Consider the following 18443-nt stretch of genomic DNA (forward strand, 5'->3'; position numbering starts at 1 on the left):
AGATGTGCTTGCTGAAGCTGATCAAATGTGATTGGGGAAATCAATTTTAAGTAATGTGGCAAAAAAGTTGATAATGAAATGTCATACCACCCATTCACTATTTGTACAACAAAGCATCAAAACTATACATCTATAAACATCACACACATCAATCTACATGATACATACATTGTGACGCGGCTATAATTTTACTAATACTGTGTGCCGCCTTAAATTTGAATGAATGTTTGATTGTATGATGAGATAATTATGATATATATTATATATATTTATAATTGATTGTCCTTATATTCAATGTTATAATAAATTACAGACGATTAAGATTAAACCATATCGCATCTTACACAATTCATTTACATTAAGTCACTAACTTTCTTATTAATAATATTATTTAATTAAGGACAAATGACGTTAAGTTAAATTTGTTGATGAAACAAAATATCATTATTATATAAAATACATAAATATATATATTTAATATTTTTCAAATAGATGTATTTGTTATAGGTTAATGATCTATATTCGGAGTTTATGATTGTCTTTATTAATAATATTATTTTTTAATGTTTGAATTCTTTCTTTAAAATACTTAACGGAGTTGGTTCAAGTGGTAAGTAACTTGATATCGCTTAAGTAAGTTTCGAGTTTGAGTCATTGTGTATACAGAAAATCTCTGCTAAGAAACTCACTCACCACAGTTAGGTGTATGACTCGGGTCGGTCTGGATTAGTCAAGACGAAGCCTTAGAAACCGAGAGGACAACCAAAAATAAATAAAAACTCTCTTTAAAATACAATTTCCTTATTAGATGACTATTGTATTCAATATCCGTAATAAACCTTTAAATTCATTTTGAAAAAGGGGGGAAATAGTTTTAAATTTGTTAATCATTGTAATATACAATAACAAACGTAAAATGTTATATGAGAAAACAAAATTTTAAAATTTTAGAGAAAAATGAATTTATAAAACTTAATATTTTCCTAAAACGCTTCAACGACTCTCTATGGAGATTTGAATTTCTTTTATTTTTTTATTGAAAATGACATCTTAAGAAAAATACATATTAGTATTTTAAATGACATAATTAATAGTTTTAATCATTTGAAGTAGCTAACAGAATTAAAAAAAATAAAAGGATTAAATTAAAATATAAAAACTATACCAGAAATTGAAGCATAGCAAAGGAAGCAAAACCAAATCATCAGGCCACTTCAACGTATTCATTTCATGGGTTAAAAACAGCATAAAATGGGTTCTGCGTCAAGTTGGGCCCCGTTGCACACTTCAGTGACCACTACCAGCCCGTTGGTAATAGGATGTTCTAACTATTTAAATTTGAGTGTCAACTATATCAGCTTATATCAATATATTCAGATATTAGGTTATGTCGGTCGAAAACGATTTTAAGATAAGAGTTTAATTTGCACTTGTATTCTTTCACTTACGAGGACAAAACTCCTACCACTACAACCATAAAGTTATTATTGATTTCGATTTTATTAAAAAGAGATATTAGAATTTATAATATAAATGTAAATTAAACATATAATTAGAATATTATTTTATAACCATTTACATAAAAGAATTAGTCATTTGAGATTATACAATGACTAAACAAGAAAAAAGATTTAAAAAAATTCAAAAAGTTCGATCAAAAGATAGATACGAACATATATGGTTGCATGATAAAACGAATTATAATAGGGGATCAAATTACTAAAGACCATCGATACTAGTAAATTAGAATCGAGCATTGTGAGAAAACTATCTACGAACACAAATAGCGTATCTAAATTCAATCCGATGGTTCAAAGCAAGAAAGATCAACATAATAATAAATAAGTGTCATCTTGATTAGTTGAGATACGTCAAATCTAACCCAAAGAAAATAAACGAAAACAATCCATCAAAATTGATAAAAAAAAATGTACAAAAAGACAGAGAAAATATACCGTAAAGATTGGTGAAAGCATATAATAAAGGTAGAGGAAAATGTATCATAAAATTATATATAATAAAGAGTGTTATAAAGACATAATTATTAGAAACTAAAAATAACAAAAATACATATAAATGCAACATAAAATAAAGAAAAAATAAATAAAATCAGGGGCCGACAGTTAATATTACAAGTGATGTGGTCGTCTATCGATGAAAAATGAAAAATTAAATACAACGCTAAAAAAAACCTAGAGAAAAATGCTAGGTTATGATAGTAAGATTCGAAGAGTAATAGTAAGGTCTTATAATACAAGGTAGAAGGAAATTATTAGGTAGTGAAGTCATGGTCACGTAAGATACTTTTTGGTTTTATTTGGCAGAGAATTGGGGTGGAACTAAAATATTATCATTTTATTGGGGTTCGACAGATATATTAAGCAGTGGCACGTTTAATTTGGACCACCATTATCTTCTGACATTATGTTTCTCCCTTAAACTTTGCATTAAATCTATGCTAACTAGGCCATGCATGCATATATGTACATACAACCAGTCATCATTCAAAACCCAAAATTATTGTTCCTCTTCATAATTGTATGAACTTAAACTTGTTTCAGCTTTTTTTTCTTTTTACTAATTTAGTTGCTAAGTAACCAAATATTGATTCTTTTTCTTTCATGGTTGGAGTGGACATTGATGACTCATCAAGGAAGCTGGATAGGATGTCTAAATGGGTTTGGGCTATTTACTCGAATATTATATATGGGTGTTTATTGGATTAAGTGATAAGAAATTTGATATATTTTGAATTAAAATTTTAAGTTTAAATTTTATGACGTTGAAAGAGTTGTCTTATTTTAGGGTTTTGATTAGGGATAATCATTTGACTTGGACTAGAGAGGTTTTGATTCGTCTTGATTTTATATGGTTGGTTTTATTTTTGAAAATTCAAGTTTAGGTAAAAAAAATTTAAAGGATGAGATCGAGTTGAATCGATACTCAATTTAACGTAAAAAATTATATGATCCAACTGATTCAAGAATAATAGTATAATTGATCTCTCTACCTATAAGGATAATTGTTATTCAAGAATAATAGTATAATTGATCTCTCTACCTATAAGGATAATTGTTATAATACTAATCTATGTACATTTTTTCATTTATGTCCCTTATTTTACCTAATAAAAACAAAAACTATATATATATGGCAAAATCCACGAGATAATGTTATCTAAATTTTTATTTCACGATATAATGCTTTGGACATATTATTTGCTGAGATAGTGTGAATTCTACAGTGAAGCCGTAGGTCGCCATGCACTCCGGGCGACCAAGGAGTGAGTGTGGGCTATCCAGAGAGCACCAAGGAGTGCGAGCTATCCAGGGAGCAGTGCATGACCCATGCACGTCGAATTTTCTTTGTGTAGGTCGCCAAGCAGTCCCGGCGACATGGTAGGTCGCCATGTATGCCCGGCGACCAAGCTGGCGACCAAACTTAACAATGCTCCCTCGTGCATACGTTGCATCCATAGCTGGGAGATTGCAGCCAAGATTTAACCCTCTGTTCCCTCATGCATGCGTTGCATCCATAGCTGGGAGATTCCTGCATCTATAGTTGCATTATTACAGCGTTAATTTAGTTGTTAAATGCAACAAATATTGTTGTTGAATTGCAGCCTTTCAATGCTCAATAGTTACACGATTCAATGCTCAATATTATTTGCTTCAACAGTCAAATTTAATGATGCTCTCCAACGCTCATTTGCTTTATATAGAGGATATGGGGGTTTAGGGTAAAAGCATAAGCAGAAGCAGCACATATAGAAACTTTATCGAGAGAAAGAAAATGAAGAAGAAGAAAAGAAGATAAAGGCTCAAACATTCTTTTTTTGAGGTAATTTTTTATTGTTTAATTTAGTTTATTATATAAAATTATTAGTTTGTTAGCTTAGGGTTTAGGGTAAAACTAAAATTTAGTTAATTAATTTGTTAGTATAAATTATTAGTTTGTTAGTTTAAGTTATATTATATTAGTTTGTTAGTTTAAGTTATATATTATATTATATAAAAAATTAGTTAATTAGTTTCTTAGTTTAAGTTATTAAATATAAAAAAATTAATTAATTTGTTAGTATCTTTAAACATATATTAGGTTGTTTGTTGAAGTTATATTATAAAAAAAATTAATTAGTGCTTACTTAGTTTGTTATTTTAACTAAGTTATATTATAATAAAGAAATAGTTTATTAGTTTAAGTTATATTATAATATATTATATTATATAAAATTAATTTGTTTAATTTATTGTTGTTTAAAGAAATATTTTGTTTACACATACAGGGCATTATTCCACAACATTTGCCCACGTACAGATTGATTCGAAGAAAGAAACAAGAAAGGGAAATAAAGGAAAGGAAAAAGGCACAAATAATCGGGTAATTTATTATTTTTTGTTCTCCATTTTTAGTTGTTGTGTATGTGTAAATTAGTTAGTTAGTAAGTTTATATTAGATAATTTGTGCGAGATAATTTCCGTTTAAAAAAATATTGTGTTTAAAAATATTTAGTGTTTTTAAAAAAAAATATTTTGTTTAATTTATATTATATGTGTAAATTAGTAATGAGTAAAAATTAATTGAATGAAATAATCCGGCCAACGCATTATCTCGTGAAATAATTCTTTCGAGAATATTATCTCGACAGTTTTGCTTAACAAATGTGTTTGATATTTTAAAAAAATAAAAAAATATTATCAAACTAATATTATTATTAGTAATCATTACTAAATGATTATTATCAAATATAAATCATTAAATATTTATAATAAATAATTATTAGTAATCATGACTAAATCATATTATTATTAAATCATTAAATATCAAATCATTATATTAATAATAATTATTAAATCATTATATTAATAATAATTATTAAATCATTATTAGTAATATTAGTAAGCAAACAATCAAGTTAAATAACAATTTTTTTTAATCGTTAATATAATAGTATATTATATTATATTTAATTATTTAATGATTTATGAAATTATCTTATATAATTTTTTAATATAAATTTATTGATTTTTTTATTTGTAGAGAAAATGAGTAATAACTTTTTCACGATTGTCCATTATAATGACAAATTATGGAAAATGAGGTCGGAGTAGTTTTTCAGTCTGAAAAACCAATAAATATGATGTTCAAAAAAGACATCACATTTATATAAATGAAGCATAAGATATAAGAAAAATTCGAGCTGCAGTTGATGGTTTGAGGTATAGGTTTATGATATGCCTCAACCCAGTCAGATATGTTGCAGTTCCACTTAAAGAAGATGATGATATTGGAACCATGGTTGGATTACATGAGTCAACCAATATAACAGTTATTGAGTTATTTGTTGATGTGCGTAACATATGTGATGTTCCTGGGTCATCAAGAGGTGTGGCTCAAAAACCATATGAAATGACTTTATATAGTTAGCTTGAGGAGCCAACATAAAGGTTCCCGAACAGTTTTATGGCACTATTGGAAAGTGTAAATGAAGTCGGAGGGACATCTGCAGCAGCAGAGTATGAGACGAGAAACATACCAGAATTGGTTGTTGATATTGATGCTGAAAATCGATGGGGGAGAAATTCATGATGATTCAAGCGAAGATAAAGAAACCGAAGAACCCGTTTTGGGCGACGATGAAAATATTTTCGGTGGAGGTGCAATTGATGAAGTTCTGGCACCGTATGAAGCTACTCCTCACATGTACGAGATAGACTATGATGCGATGAGGGCACCTGAATTCCCAAACATGCCACATTTACCTCCGTACCAAATGATTGAATCATTCGATAATTTTGGTGAATTTTCAGTTGGGGTGCAGTTCAGAGGAAAAAATGAAGCTACCCTGGCGATTAAAGAGTACTGCATCAAATGCCATGTTGATGTCCATGTTGCAGAGTCCAATCAGAAAACCCTATACGTGAAGTGTAAAATATGGCTCATAGTGCAAGTGGAAGATCTGAGTGTCGAAAAATCAAAGGCACGATGTTTGGGTCATCACGAGGTACAATGGTCAGCACACATGTTTGCAAAACTCCATCGAACAATACCACCGACTATTGGACTCCGATGTAATATGCGAATACGTGAAGGCGATGGTTGAAAAGGATCCAAGGATATCTTGTTCAGTGTTAGCTGCATCTATTCGAAGCCAATTTGGATATCAAGTAAAATATGGCAAGGTGTGGAATGCGAAGATGAATGCAATAAAGCTGACGTATGGAGATTGGGATACATCGTACAATGAGCTACCACATTTGCTACAAGCAATGAAGCGATTTATCCCAGGAACCATAGTGAAGTCTCAAACCATGGCCGCATATGACGAAGAAGGTCAACTTCTGGCAGGGAAGAAAATATTTCATAGACTATTTTGGGCATTCAAGGCATGTATTGAAGGATTTCCATTTTGCAAACGTATGATCCAAGTAGATGATACGTGGTTGTATGGTCAATATAGGCATGTACTTTTAATGGCAGTTGCTCAAGATGGTGAGCAGAATATCTTCCCAATTGCATTCGCCATTGTTGAGGGAGAGACAATAGAGGCTTGGGATTTCTTTATGACCAATCTACGTCAATATGTCGTTCGTGAAGATGGAGTTTGATTGATATCCGATAGAGGAACGGGTATTTTGGCGGCAATTGAACGACCAGGAAGTCGTTGGATACCTCCATATGCATATCCGACATTTTGTATCCGTCATATTGGCAAGAATAGTATCGACCAATTTCATAACGCACACATTCATAGCGAGATAGTCAGCATGGGTAAGTTATGCAAAGTTGTGCCACATTATTAAACTCATGTGACATTACCACCGGCATCCCATTTGTTTGGACCCCGAGTTGCATTGCCACATCCTCCAAAGTTATCATACATTCGCCACACGACAAATGAAACGTGTGTGTTTCTGGTCTCCAACGTTCAATCAACGCACTGATCAAACATGAGACCAACTTGTAATCTCGCACAAATGTTACATACCAAAATCCAGCCTCTTACAAGTTTTCTTCTATCAATGGGTGTGGCTTGGGCACTTTATGTAGCCAAAGACGAAGGACTCGCTGCTCGTCCTCCTGCAATTAAATATTTCAAAAAATTTATCACAATCATAAAATAATATTCAAATATTTATTAATTATAATTCATTAAACAAATATTTTATTCACCATTATTCCCAAATGACTTGAAATATGTTCATTGTCAAGTCTCAGCAGTGGAATTTGGTCAGCCATTGGAATGAATCTGTAAAAAAAAATTAAACAACAATATTTAAAAAATCATTATTATAATCTAATATAAACTAGCTAACTAACTAATTTACAACACAACAAAAAAATTTAATATAATAACTTATAATATATTAAACTAATAAACTAACAAACTAAACTTTTTAAAATATAAGTTAAACGTAAATTTCCCCTTAAACAACTAATAAACTATTCTTTAATATAACTTTAACTATTCTTTAATATAACTTAAACTAATAAACGATTTTTAATTATAATTTACTACTAAAAAACTAATTAACTAAATTTTGTATATAATATAAATTCATCAAACAAATATAACTTAACTATTTAACTAACACAAACTAATTACATATTTTTTTATATATAACTAACAACTAACAAACTAACTAATTATTTTTATTAATATGTAACTATCAAACATACTAATTAAATAATTTTTTATTTCTATATGATATAACTTAAACTAACAATAATATAATTTAAACTAACAAACTCATTATCTAATTTTTTGTTTTACCCTAATTTATAATAATAAACTAATTAACTAATAATTTATAACAAAAAACTAATTTAAATAATTATTCTTTTATATAACTTAAACTAATAAACTATTTTTTTATTATAATAAAAATTAAACTACTAATTAACTAATTAACTAATTTTTTTATATAATATAAATTTAACAACCAAAATATATATAACTTAACTATTTAACTAACTACAAACTAATTAAATATTAGACTAACTAACACACTAATTAATTATTTTTTTAATATATAACCATCAAACAAACTAATTAAATAATTTTATATTTATGTATGATATAACTTAAACTAACAATAATAAAACTTAAACTAACAAACTAATTAACTAAAATTTTGTTTTACCTTAAACTAACTAACTAATTAATTAAAATTTTGTTTTACCTTAAACCATAAACTAACAAACTAATAATTTAAAATAATAAACTAATTTAAATAATTAAAAAACTTACCTCGATGTTGTCTTATCCCTTTCTTCTTCTTCCTCGTTTCCCTTGCTCTCTTCTCCCTTTCTTTCTTTTATGTTTCCCTCATTAACCCCATCCAATATATAATACAACCACCCATCTCGTTTGCTTCAATTATTCACCCTCAAATTGTCATTCACGTGAGTTGAAGGACTGCAATAATGCAGCAATAAGGGCTGCAATAATGCAGTAATAAGTCCTGCAATAATACAGCTGAATTCACGCTGCATGGGAGCAGAGGCGCAGCGAGAGCATACCATAGGCATGCATGGCGACCTATCCCATGCCACGTACGGCCCATGCAAAGCACCAAAGCAGAGCAGTAGCTGCAGAAATCACGAGGAGCAACGTTGGTCGTCGGGCGTGCATGGCAACCTACAAGGTCGCTGGGAGTGCATGGCGACCTACAAGGTCGTCCGGAGGGCATGGCGACCTATGTGTTGGGACGTGCATGGCACATGCAGACGTTAAATCGTCCATTATCTCTGTGCAGCTCGCCGGGAAGCCATGGCGACGTAGTAGGTCGCCCGGAAGGCATGGCGACCTACGGCCAACACTGTGAATTTCACTCTATTTCAGCAAATAATATAGGGAGTGCATTATCTCGTGAATTATTTATTTTGAAAGCATTATATCGTGAGCTTTGTCATATATATATATATATATATATTTTGTCGAGTTAGGTGTGGATTAAATTATGTCGGGCGAAACTTAGGTCAGATCATCCCTAATTTCGATCCAGTTCACGGTATAGTTGGAGCTTGTGCGATTAGGACATCAAAGATATATACAAGACCTAAAGGAAAGAAAGAAAGAAAGAAAAACCAATTGTCTCCTATGTGTAAAATTTTGGTGGAAAGAAAATAAAGAGTTAGGTGTAAGAGATAAACGAGGGCAGCTTGGGTAGCTCGAAGCTTTATTGAGCACAAGATATATTAAGGCAACTAAAGGAATAAAGAAGAAACATGGCAGCATGTGAAGTGATTAGCTGCCCCAAGACATAGACAAATGAAGAAGAGAGCTTTTACCCAGAACAAAAAAATCGCATATACACAGGCAATTTATATACACGCATCTATGTTGAGTAATTATATCTTTGTTGCAAATTCAAAGGGATTTCCAGTTTTCAAGAAAACTAAGGTCCATCAAACAATTGAAGCATGAACAGACAGCATATTTATCTGCAACAGTGGCTGTTTATGAAGAGAGCTACAAGGTATAGCTAATGGCCAAGCAAGATGGGGGAGTATCTGATGAGAAAAATAAAAAAGGAAAGCGACGAAACAGGCAGACTCAACGGTTTTCAGAAGGCAGCTGGGGTGGGCCATTACACTACTGCTCTAGTACTAGTGTGGAGTTCATACAAGAGAAAGTAAACAACACATTAAAACAATTAATCTTTAAAACTGTAGAAGCATAATAGCATTATATGAAATTTTGTGTATTAGTGAATGAATCTTATAGCTTACTTTAGTTTTCCCTAGAGTCTGGGGCATGACAGATGTTGCAGAAATCGTCAAATCCTCAATGGAATGGGATAGCAGTAGTTGATGGAGACCCATCCATTTGATGCTTTTCCTTATGCAGTAGCAGCAGCTTAAGAGCAAAAGTATAATGCAATAAGATAACGGCCAACTGGACTATATGGTTGGGGGGGGGGTGAGGAGAGTGGTCCTAACCCTCTGTGTCTATATTACATATATAAGCTGCAACCCAACAGTTGCAACTCTAAATAAAATTTTACCAGACAGTAATAACAAAAAAAAAAAAAGTAGTGGTAGTACTTACAACACTGATTAACATTAATTTTATTGACTGTAAAGAAACAAAAGAAGATGGTGGCGCATGAAGCATGAGGACCTTTCATCTGAATAAATGATAAAAGAGAGTGGAAGAGAGAGGTCCCCCCATTTTAGGGTTTTTTGTTTTTTTGAAATAGGCTGGCTAATGCTTTAGCTTTAAAAAGAGCAGGCTAAGTAAGCAGTGAGAGAATCACATCCCCTTTCTTCTCTGATTATCAGCTTAACTCATGAGATTTCCTCGTAAGTTATCGGTAAGCGTTACTTACTACCTGTTTCTGTATGTATGTATGTAATGTATGTATGTATAAGAGATGGTGTATTGGTGTTCATATGCAAAGTGTTCAGGGAGATCATATGAATGCAGTGTACTGTTTTGACATTTTTTGAGACAGCTGGCAACTGCTGATATAAGAGTACTTTGCTGTGTTTGCTTTTGCAGTTTCCTTACTCATAGATGTATATATCCTCCTTTAGATTGCCTGCTTCCTCTATCATCATGTGCCTCAATCTATACCCAGTCTCCAGTTTGTTTTTTTCTGCATTTTTTGTTACAAACATACCATACAAATTTCATATAAAATAAATTGTACTATCATCAGAGATGAAATACATGTGTATATAAACAAATAATTAGGTCAAATGTCAAATTGAGGGAAAGGTTAATTCCAATATTTTATCTTTATTTGGGTTTTTCCTTTTTTTCTTTAGAGTCTAGTGATTAAAATGTAGTATTTGTTTAAAATATATCTTAACTATTTACAACATATATTTTATAGACTTATATGCTCGAACCTGATTTTTTTTAAAAAAATATTATTTTTTATCACTAAAATTGCTCAATAATTTTTTAAATAGTTTATCTTGATTCAGAAATAAACCTACTAGGTAAAGTGTCATGATGAACTTGTTAACCCATTGCCTGTGAGATATTTGTTGGCCAGTATCTGTATTTTAAAATGTATTTAATTAGAGTTTAGTTTATTACCAATAAATCTTGAAATTATAGATATCTAAAATTGATTGCTTCTCAAAATGGTACAGAAGAGTGGGGCTAAGTGTCTGGTTGCTACAGTGAAAAACTGGCATGCCAAGTCAAAAACTGCGGGCAGCCAGCCTTTAAACTTACACAAATACAGCAAATCAATTATTCATTTATCTAAACAAAAAAACTATAAACTGTGTTGTAGTAGGTTGATCTATATAAATTTATGGTCGGATCTTCTCGATTCTAATTTAAAAATTGAAAATTCTCATTTAATTTTGATTCATTTTAACATTTGGTGATGTTTCACTTATCTTGAGTTTTGAGTAAAAGTTGGTCTGCAGTTTAACCTAACATTAATATTTTTAAAAAAAAAATTATTCTGTATTTATCCCTAATATCTCAAATTAGGTTTGGTTAAATATTTTTTTACTTTAAATTTGATCATGCTCCAACCCGATTCTCTCATTCATAAAATGGTAGAAATTAAGCATTTTAGTTGCAATTAAGTGAAGAGGTGAGAGTCTTACAGATCGCTGGTTCTCAAAGGTCTTCAATTACCAGACAGGGGAACAGAATATTCTGTCCTATAACCATCCACAAATTTTGACATTGCTACACCCATTTATCTTTTTTTTTTTTGGATAAATGAAACTAGATACTATTGAATTTTAAGTAATGTATCATTTATATCATTAAATTTTAAATTAGTTCAATTATAATATTCAGTTTTAATTTTAACTTCAATAATATCAATGGACCGTTAAATTTTATCAGACACGATGATATAGACTAGTGACGGAGCCACAACTTGTTGAGGGCGGGCACATGACTATCCTGAAATCTGAATTTTTTTTATTATACTTATTTTACTAATGGTGTCCACTATGAAATTTTATTTACGTACACCCATTAACAAAATTTGTATTATTAACATATGTGCGCACACCCTAAAAAAAAATTCTGGATATGCCACTAAATGATGTTTTTTAGACACTGAACTTTAGAGATATATTGAGTTTGCCACCAAATTTTAAAAAGATATAAATTTTATGCACTCAACTTTTCAGATTGCTGCTGGTAGCTACTCGTTGCCCATCAGTGATTTTCATTTGTATCAAGATCGATATCAAAATGTCACATATCACTCCTTTTTCTTCTTATCGTATTGATTTTTCATAAAACTCACACAAAATCGATGAAATCTATCTAAAGATTCGACGTGCTAATACTTCAATCTCCTCCTATAGTCGTCTGGTAAGGCTAGTTTTGAGGTATATTGTTCGTTTTCTCGAAATAATATTTCTTATCATTCAAATTTTCGAACAAATACCCCAAACCCTTCAAAATAGAGAAAAGCTTTTTGTTTAATTTCATTAATTTTAGATATTTCGTGGAAAATCAATCCTAGGAGAATAAAGAATAGTGAAATACAAACGTTTTAATGGTGATCTTACTACGAAAGTCTATGTGTGTTGGATGACGATTCATTGCCGGTGGTGGCTGGAAAAGAACAGTGACTAAAAAATGAACTATTTAAAAGTATAGTGATAAAATCGATACATCTCTAAAGTTTAACGTTTAAAACAACATCATTTTAAGCATCAATAGCTGCAACGGTCCAATAATTTAACTGAAATCAAAATCAAAGTTTAGAGATATAATTAAAACAATTAAAATTTTAATAGCATAATCGCATTAAGTTTAATAGTACGTGGTCTACCCTTATTTTTAATAGGATTCGTTCATTGTGTACGTATCTAGATAAATAAAAATTTATTATTATCGTTTACTACATTATCGTTATGAAATTCAAAAACATATATTAATAAAAACATGTTATTAACTGATAATTTCAATAACAAAAATTGTAAAGTTTGATATATTAACTAAGTCAAGCACTTCATCTATCCTTTTGGCTTAAGAAGCTACGTACTTTAATACCTATCTATAGTCCATGTATTAATAGCATTCACCAAAGTTTAATTTAACATTAATCACCCAAAGTACCAAGTTGCAATATGATCCAAATCTTATTATTATTATTATTTTCAATTCAAGTAATTAATCCACTTGTCGTCTTAATCGAAGACAAAGACCGTTAAAAAAACATCAGTAATTTTTGGTTCTTTTTGCAGGACCAGCACACAATGAATGACCGAAAGTCAAAACTTATCGAAACCTAACTAAAGAAATGCTGGGTTAAGTTAAAAGTAAACAAAATTTAGGGTAAAGCATGTTGAATGTGAAATTACGTTGCTAGGCTTTTATCTTAACAAAGCATGGTTTTGAGAGTTGAACAACTGGAGAGAGTAATGTAAATAATTCCATGTAAAGGACAAGCTCCCATACATATTTATTCCCCCCACCTTCTGATATATTTACCTAAAATATCAATTCATGTACTTTCTTATTTATAAGACGAGTAATGAATTTAAAAATATTTTTAAAATATATATATTAATCATAAAAAAATTATTATACAGATAAATATGAATAAAATTTCAGGATGAATTTCAAGATGAACACTTATTTACCTTCACGTCTCATAGATCTTACCCTACACATGGTTTAATGTTAATTAAAATTATTGATTTAATTTGCAGATGCCGTTTCGGGAAATGTGCATAAACCATCATGCTTAATTCTTGAATGTGTTAAATTAGGAGTAAGATTTTTTTATAATCATATTGTATTTCTTTAGGTATGATTATGCTTCATGATTATTCAACGTGATTATATTGGCACAAAAAGAAGCCTAATTCCTCCACTTTCTCCTTTCATTTTCTGCTTTCTCTCTAAGCCAAATGCTTAGGTCAACAACGAGAAACAACTCTTCCCTGCTGATTCTCCCATGGCTATAATTTGTCTTCTTTAGGGTTTTCTTTTTCCAGATCCAAGAAGAAGGCACCGACCCTCAGTCGGTTTTTGTACTTAGGGACCTGTCTCTTGCTCCCTTCGCTCCTCAAAGATCTAGAACAAACAAAATCATAGTTACCCAGAAAACCGGTATTTGCAAACTCAGGTCTAGTTTTTAGTTTTATTTCATATGCTCCAACCTTTTTTTCCTTCTATTTTCCCATCAATCTTATACTTGAAGTAAAATTTGGTGGTGGAGGTATGAACTTTGTGCAAAAGTACTCTAATTATCGAGATCAGTGAAGATGACGAGGAAATCTTAAGAGAATTTCCCATCAACTTGGATTCTTTTGAAGATTTTTGCTATCGATTTCGGACAAGAAACTAGAGAGGTGATGGAGTTGTCACTGGGGAGCAGTAGTATTGAAGAATCGAATACTGCAAGTAGGTCTATTGAGAAAGAATATATGTTCGATAAAGTCGTCACGCCCAGCGATGTAGGCAAGCTGAACCGCCTTGTTATACCGAAGCAGCACGCCGAGAGGTACTTCCCCCTCGACTCTTCATCGAACGAGAAAGAGCTGTTATTGAATTTCGAGGACAGGAACGGCAAGTCGTGGCGGTTCCGGTACTCGTACTGGAATAGCAGCCAGAGTTATGTGATGACCAAAGGGTGGAGCCGTTTCGTCAAGGAAAAGAAGCTCGATGCCGGTGATATCGTGTCGTTCCAGCGCGGCGTCGGGGACTCGGAGAAAGACCGGTTGTACATTGATTGGAGGCGAAGGCCTAATGTGCCTGATCCCGCAACGTTTGCACATTTTCAGCCGCAGAATCAGTTCAACTTCCCTCAATCGGTCGGCCGGTGGGGTGGAATCTACTCGCTTCCACAAAGCTACGAGCCTTTGCATCGGTTGAATTACAGCATATATCCTTATAATCATCACCATCATCAACAACAACAGCTACTGCAACAGCAGCAAGCAGTTACTTATGGCAATGTAGCGCAGTACCATCTAAGGTCATCATATGGATCATATCATCATCATCAAATTCGGGCAGTGCAAGAAGGGAGAAGAGATCCAATGGTGATCGATTCAATACCAGTTGTTCAGGGCAATACAACAGCGGCTAAAAGGCTAAGGCTCTTTGGAGTGAACATGGAGTGCCCTACTCCTACAAATGACGAATCTTCCTCGGGGCATGATTCTCCTTATAATTTCCCTTCCTCTTCTCTCCAATCAAGACTGTCCAACAATAATATCCCATTCTCCGGAATGCAAGCTGAATATTCAAAGAAAGGAAAATCTTCCTTGTCCTTTGATTTGGATCTATGATCCATTGAAGAGAAAATCACAGTGAAAGGTTGCATTTTCATTCTTTTTTTGTTTGCTTTCCGAAAGGCACTGGATTGAGGAAAGAGGGTATTGAAAAGATGAGTTTTTTTTTTAATTTCTTTAAATATTGTTTAAGTACATGAGTTAGTTGAGGTTTGGGATATGTGAAGAGCTAAAGATGAAAGACGATGCAACACATGGAGTTGAAGATTGTGTATAACACATATACAGATTTATCAGCATATTCCCAACTTGTTATTATATAAAATATCATATTTTTCCATTACTAGGTCCTGCCCTTTCCTTACTGCATCCCCAGATTTCCCCCAGTTTGATTGGTGTATATATACACACACATATATGTATATATTATTTGTTGCTCTCTTGTTTAGTTAACTTATGATCATCTGTATATGTTCTTTCCCTTTCCCCTCCCTCCCTCCCTCATCCCTGACTGACATCATTACTTTGTGCTGCCAATGCATGGTAGCTGTTGTATGTATATTATATAATATATAAATATATATAGCTTGAAAAAAGACCTTTAGTTCCCCCCCCCCTTTTTTCTACTATTTCTTTCGTTTCTCCATGTTAATTTAATAGTGTGTATATATATATACTTGACTTGTTGCTGCTGAACATCTAAGCTGCAGGCATTGCAGCAGGTAAAGCACAGAAAAGCCGCAGCATCTGTAAAAGGTATTATCTGTATTCTTATTGATAAGTTTTTTTGAAAATTTTCCTACATATAAACCATTTGTTTTTCAAGTTAGATTTTTCCTTTACTTACTTTCTTGATAATTGGTGTACCTTCTCTCTACAGCCATGATCAGATGATCTTGTCTGGGCTGTTACACACAGAAAAGTTCTCTTGTCTATTGAGACTGGACTTCGCTCGATACTTGTAAGAATTCATATATATATATATATATATAGCTTTGTTTGAATACATTTACATATATATATATATATATATATATGTATTCGCTTCAAATATTGTCAGCGCATTTATTAAGTAGTAATCAATGCACCAACCTAATGAGTCTTTATGTATTGGTTAAATTACTTGTATGGGAACTCTATCTCTTACATAGTTTGTTACTGGTAAAGTTCCCATTTTTACATGTTCTTTCCGGTGATTTGCAGCTCCAGGTAATGCAGTTTACTAGGAAGATTAATTAAAATAGTAATATGACATTAAATATAGCTCTACAAACGCTAAAGTATAAGTTTTGGATGGATATCCATACGAGCATGCTGAATTGTTCAAAATATTGATTAATAAACATTCCGGATCAATTTCTTTCACTACTGGTTACTGAGTGATACGGCTTCAGAATTGACAAAACAGTAGTAAAGCATTAAAATGCGCTGAACTCAGCCTTGTCCTTCTGTAGTTTATTAGATGGAAAAACGCTGCTGGAATCAATGTCATTCAGATGAGTTTCCACTTTGATATACTTATTTCTAGCTTTGTTAAGGGCATCTGTTAGAGGCACTGTGTCTCAATTAGAAGTATTGATGTTTGCCTTGGCCTTAATGAGTTGTAGTTTGACAGGTTTTTGAAGCCATCTTTGATGTCCTTCAGTCATTATGAATCATGCATTATGCTATGGCCATAATTGGTAACTGGATAATTCTATATTTCTAAGATTAATAGGTCATTTGCATATAATAACCATTTTCATTTTTATGAAATACTTGTGTTCAATACTTAGATATAGATATACAATCTCAACATATCCTTCGAATATATAGAAAAACATCTAAACATATCCATATTTGGCACTTACACTCTAGTTCTAATAACATAAGTTGACATAGAATGTTGGAACAATATACACTTATATCTAAATTGGTGATAGACATACTTAGTAATTTAATAGTAATATGGAATACTCGACTTTTCATAATGCAACTGGCATTCATTATGCATGTAAATGCTAAAAAGTTTCATTTCAAGAGGGTTAAAGGCCGTTCTAATATAGTTTTGCTTAGGCCCTAAAAGGTAATCAATATTTAGGCTTATATTTATTGTTTCATTAATTTGACAGATCGAAAGGAAAGAAAAAAATACTATATATATATAGATAACTGTTTGGGTTAAATTGACATGGAAATGAAAGAAACTTCCATTTAAAAATGAGGTTAAAACAGTATTGTTTTGCGTACTCATGGCCTTTCCAGACTTCCCTAGCATTGCAGCTTCATACTGTATACATATGTACTAGAGACACAGACTGCCTTACAAAATTGCATTTCATTTGGACTTGGCTGCTAACTGTTCCAACACACAAACACACATATAAAATTTTAACAGAAGATATTTCAATGTCTTCATCGCTTTATTCTTTGTTCTGAAAGATTCCAGTTTCATTGGTATAGGAAATAAGATATAACTAGTTTGTAGAGCATGGGATATTGAATCCTTTTAATCACTGCGTTAGCTAAAAACATTCAACATGAAATCATGTGAGTTTATTGTCTAGATGGTGATTCAAACATCTGTATGTACTTGTTGTTAGCCAATTGACAAAACACAAGTTTGTAAACGTGACTACTTGAACTCGAATCATTTAAAAAGAATTATATTTTCTTTTACCATTGGTATCACTCAATGAATTCTAAATTGTATTAGGGTATATATATTAAATATATAGTATGATACTAAATAAGATAGCCAGCCAAGATGGGTGAAATTATTGTTAGAAAAGGATTAATTAATTTCACAGTCCAAAGATTCCTAGCTACCCAGAAATATAAAGAAGAAGAAGGTAATAATAATAATGGAAAATCCAGCACACCACACCCTATAAAGAGAGCTGTACATATAGGTTAGGTTTAACAGGCAGCATAATTGATGATGATAAAGATGCCGCATGCATGTGCAAGGTACGAAGAAGATAAAGAGAAGTTTCTTTCATTTCTGATTTCACTGTTCAACTTTTACTTTTACTAGCATCATTTATCTGTTCTTTATTTCTTCTTGTTTGAAGGTTAAAAATTTCTTTCCCCATTTTGATAATGTTTGAAGCTGTTGCCTGCAGGAGGTGAAAGTAAACGTCGAAACTGTGTTTTGGTGTTGTATCTGTATGCAGGTAGGTATAGGAAATTAGGAAAAGGATGGTAAGCTGAAAGGTTGCATAAATCACGTTGTTGTTTATCTTCGTTTTAATGGCATAAGTTTGATAATAATGGAT

At 31.8% G+C, this 18443-nt stretch overlaps 1 protein-coding gene across 1 annotated transcript; it reads left to right on the top strand.

The window, feature by feature from the left end:
- The first annotated feature begins 13806 nt into the window (after window positions 1-13806).
- Window positions 13807-15526, top strand: LOC120188905 (B3 domain-containing transcription factor NGA1-like). Its single transcript, XM_039192281.1, has one exon. The coding sequence runs from the start codon at window positions 14305-14307 to the stop codon at window positions 15241-15243; it is 939 nt and encodes a 312-aa protein (XP_039048212.1). The 5' UTR covers window positions 13807-14304; the 3' UTR covers window positions 15244-15526.
- Window positions 15527-18443: the final 2917 nt, after the last annotated feature.

Source organism: Hibiscus syriacus, unplaced genomic scaffold (assembly GCF_006381635.1).
Source record: "Hibiscus syriacus cultivar Baekdansim isolate YM2019G1 unplaced genomic scaffold, ASM638163v2 tig00116951_pilon, whole genome shotgun sequence".
NCBI classification, from domain to species: domain Eukaryota; kingdom Viridiplantae; phylum Streptophyta; class Magnoliopsida; order Malvales; family Malvaceae; genus Hibiscus; species Hibiscus syriacus.

Bases quoted from the DNA above. Each gene is read 5' to 3' on its own strand.
- LOC120188905 (XM_039192281.1), top strand. From the start codon at position 14,305: ATGGAGTTGTCACTGGGGAGCAGTAGTATTGAAGAATCGAATACTGCA.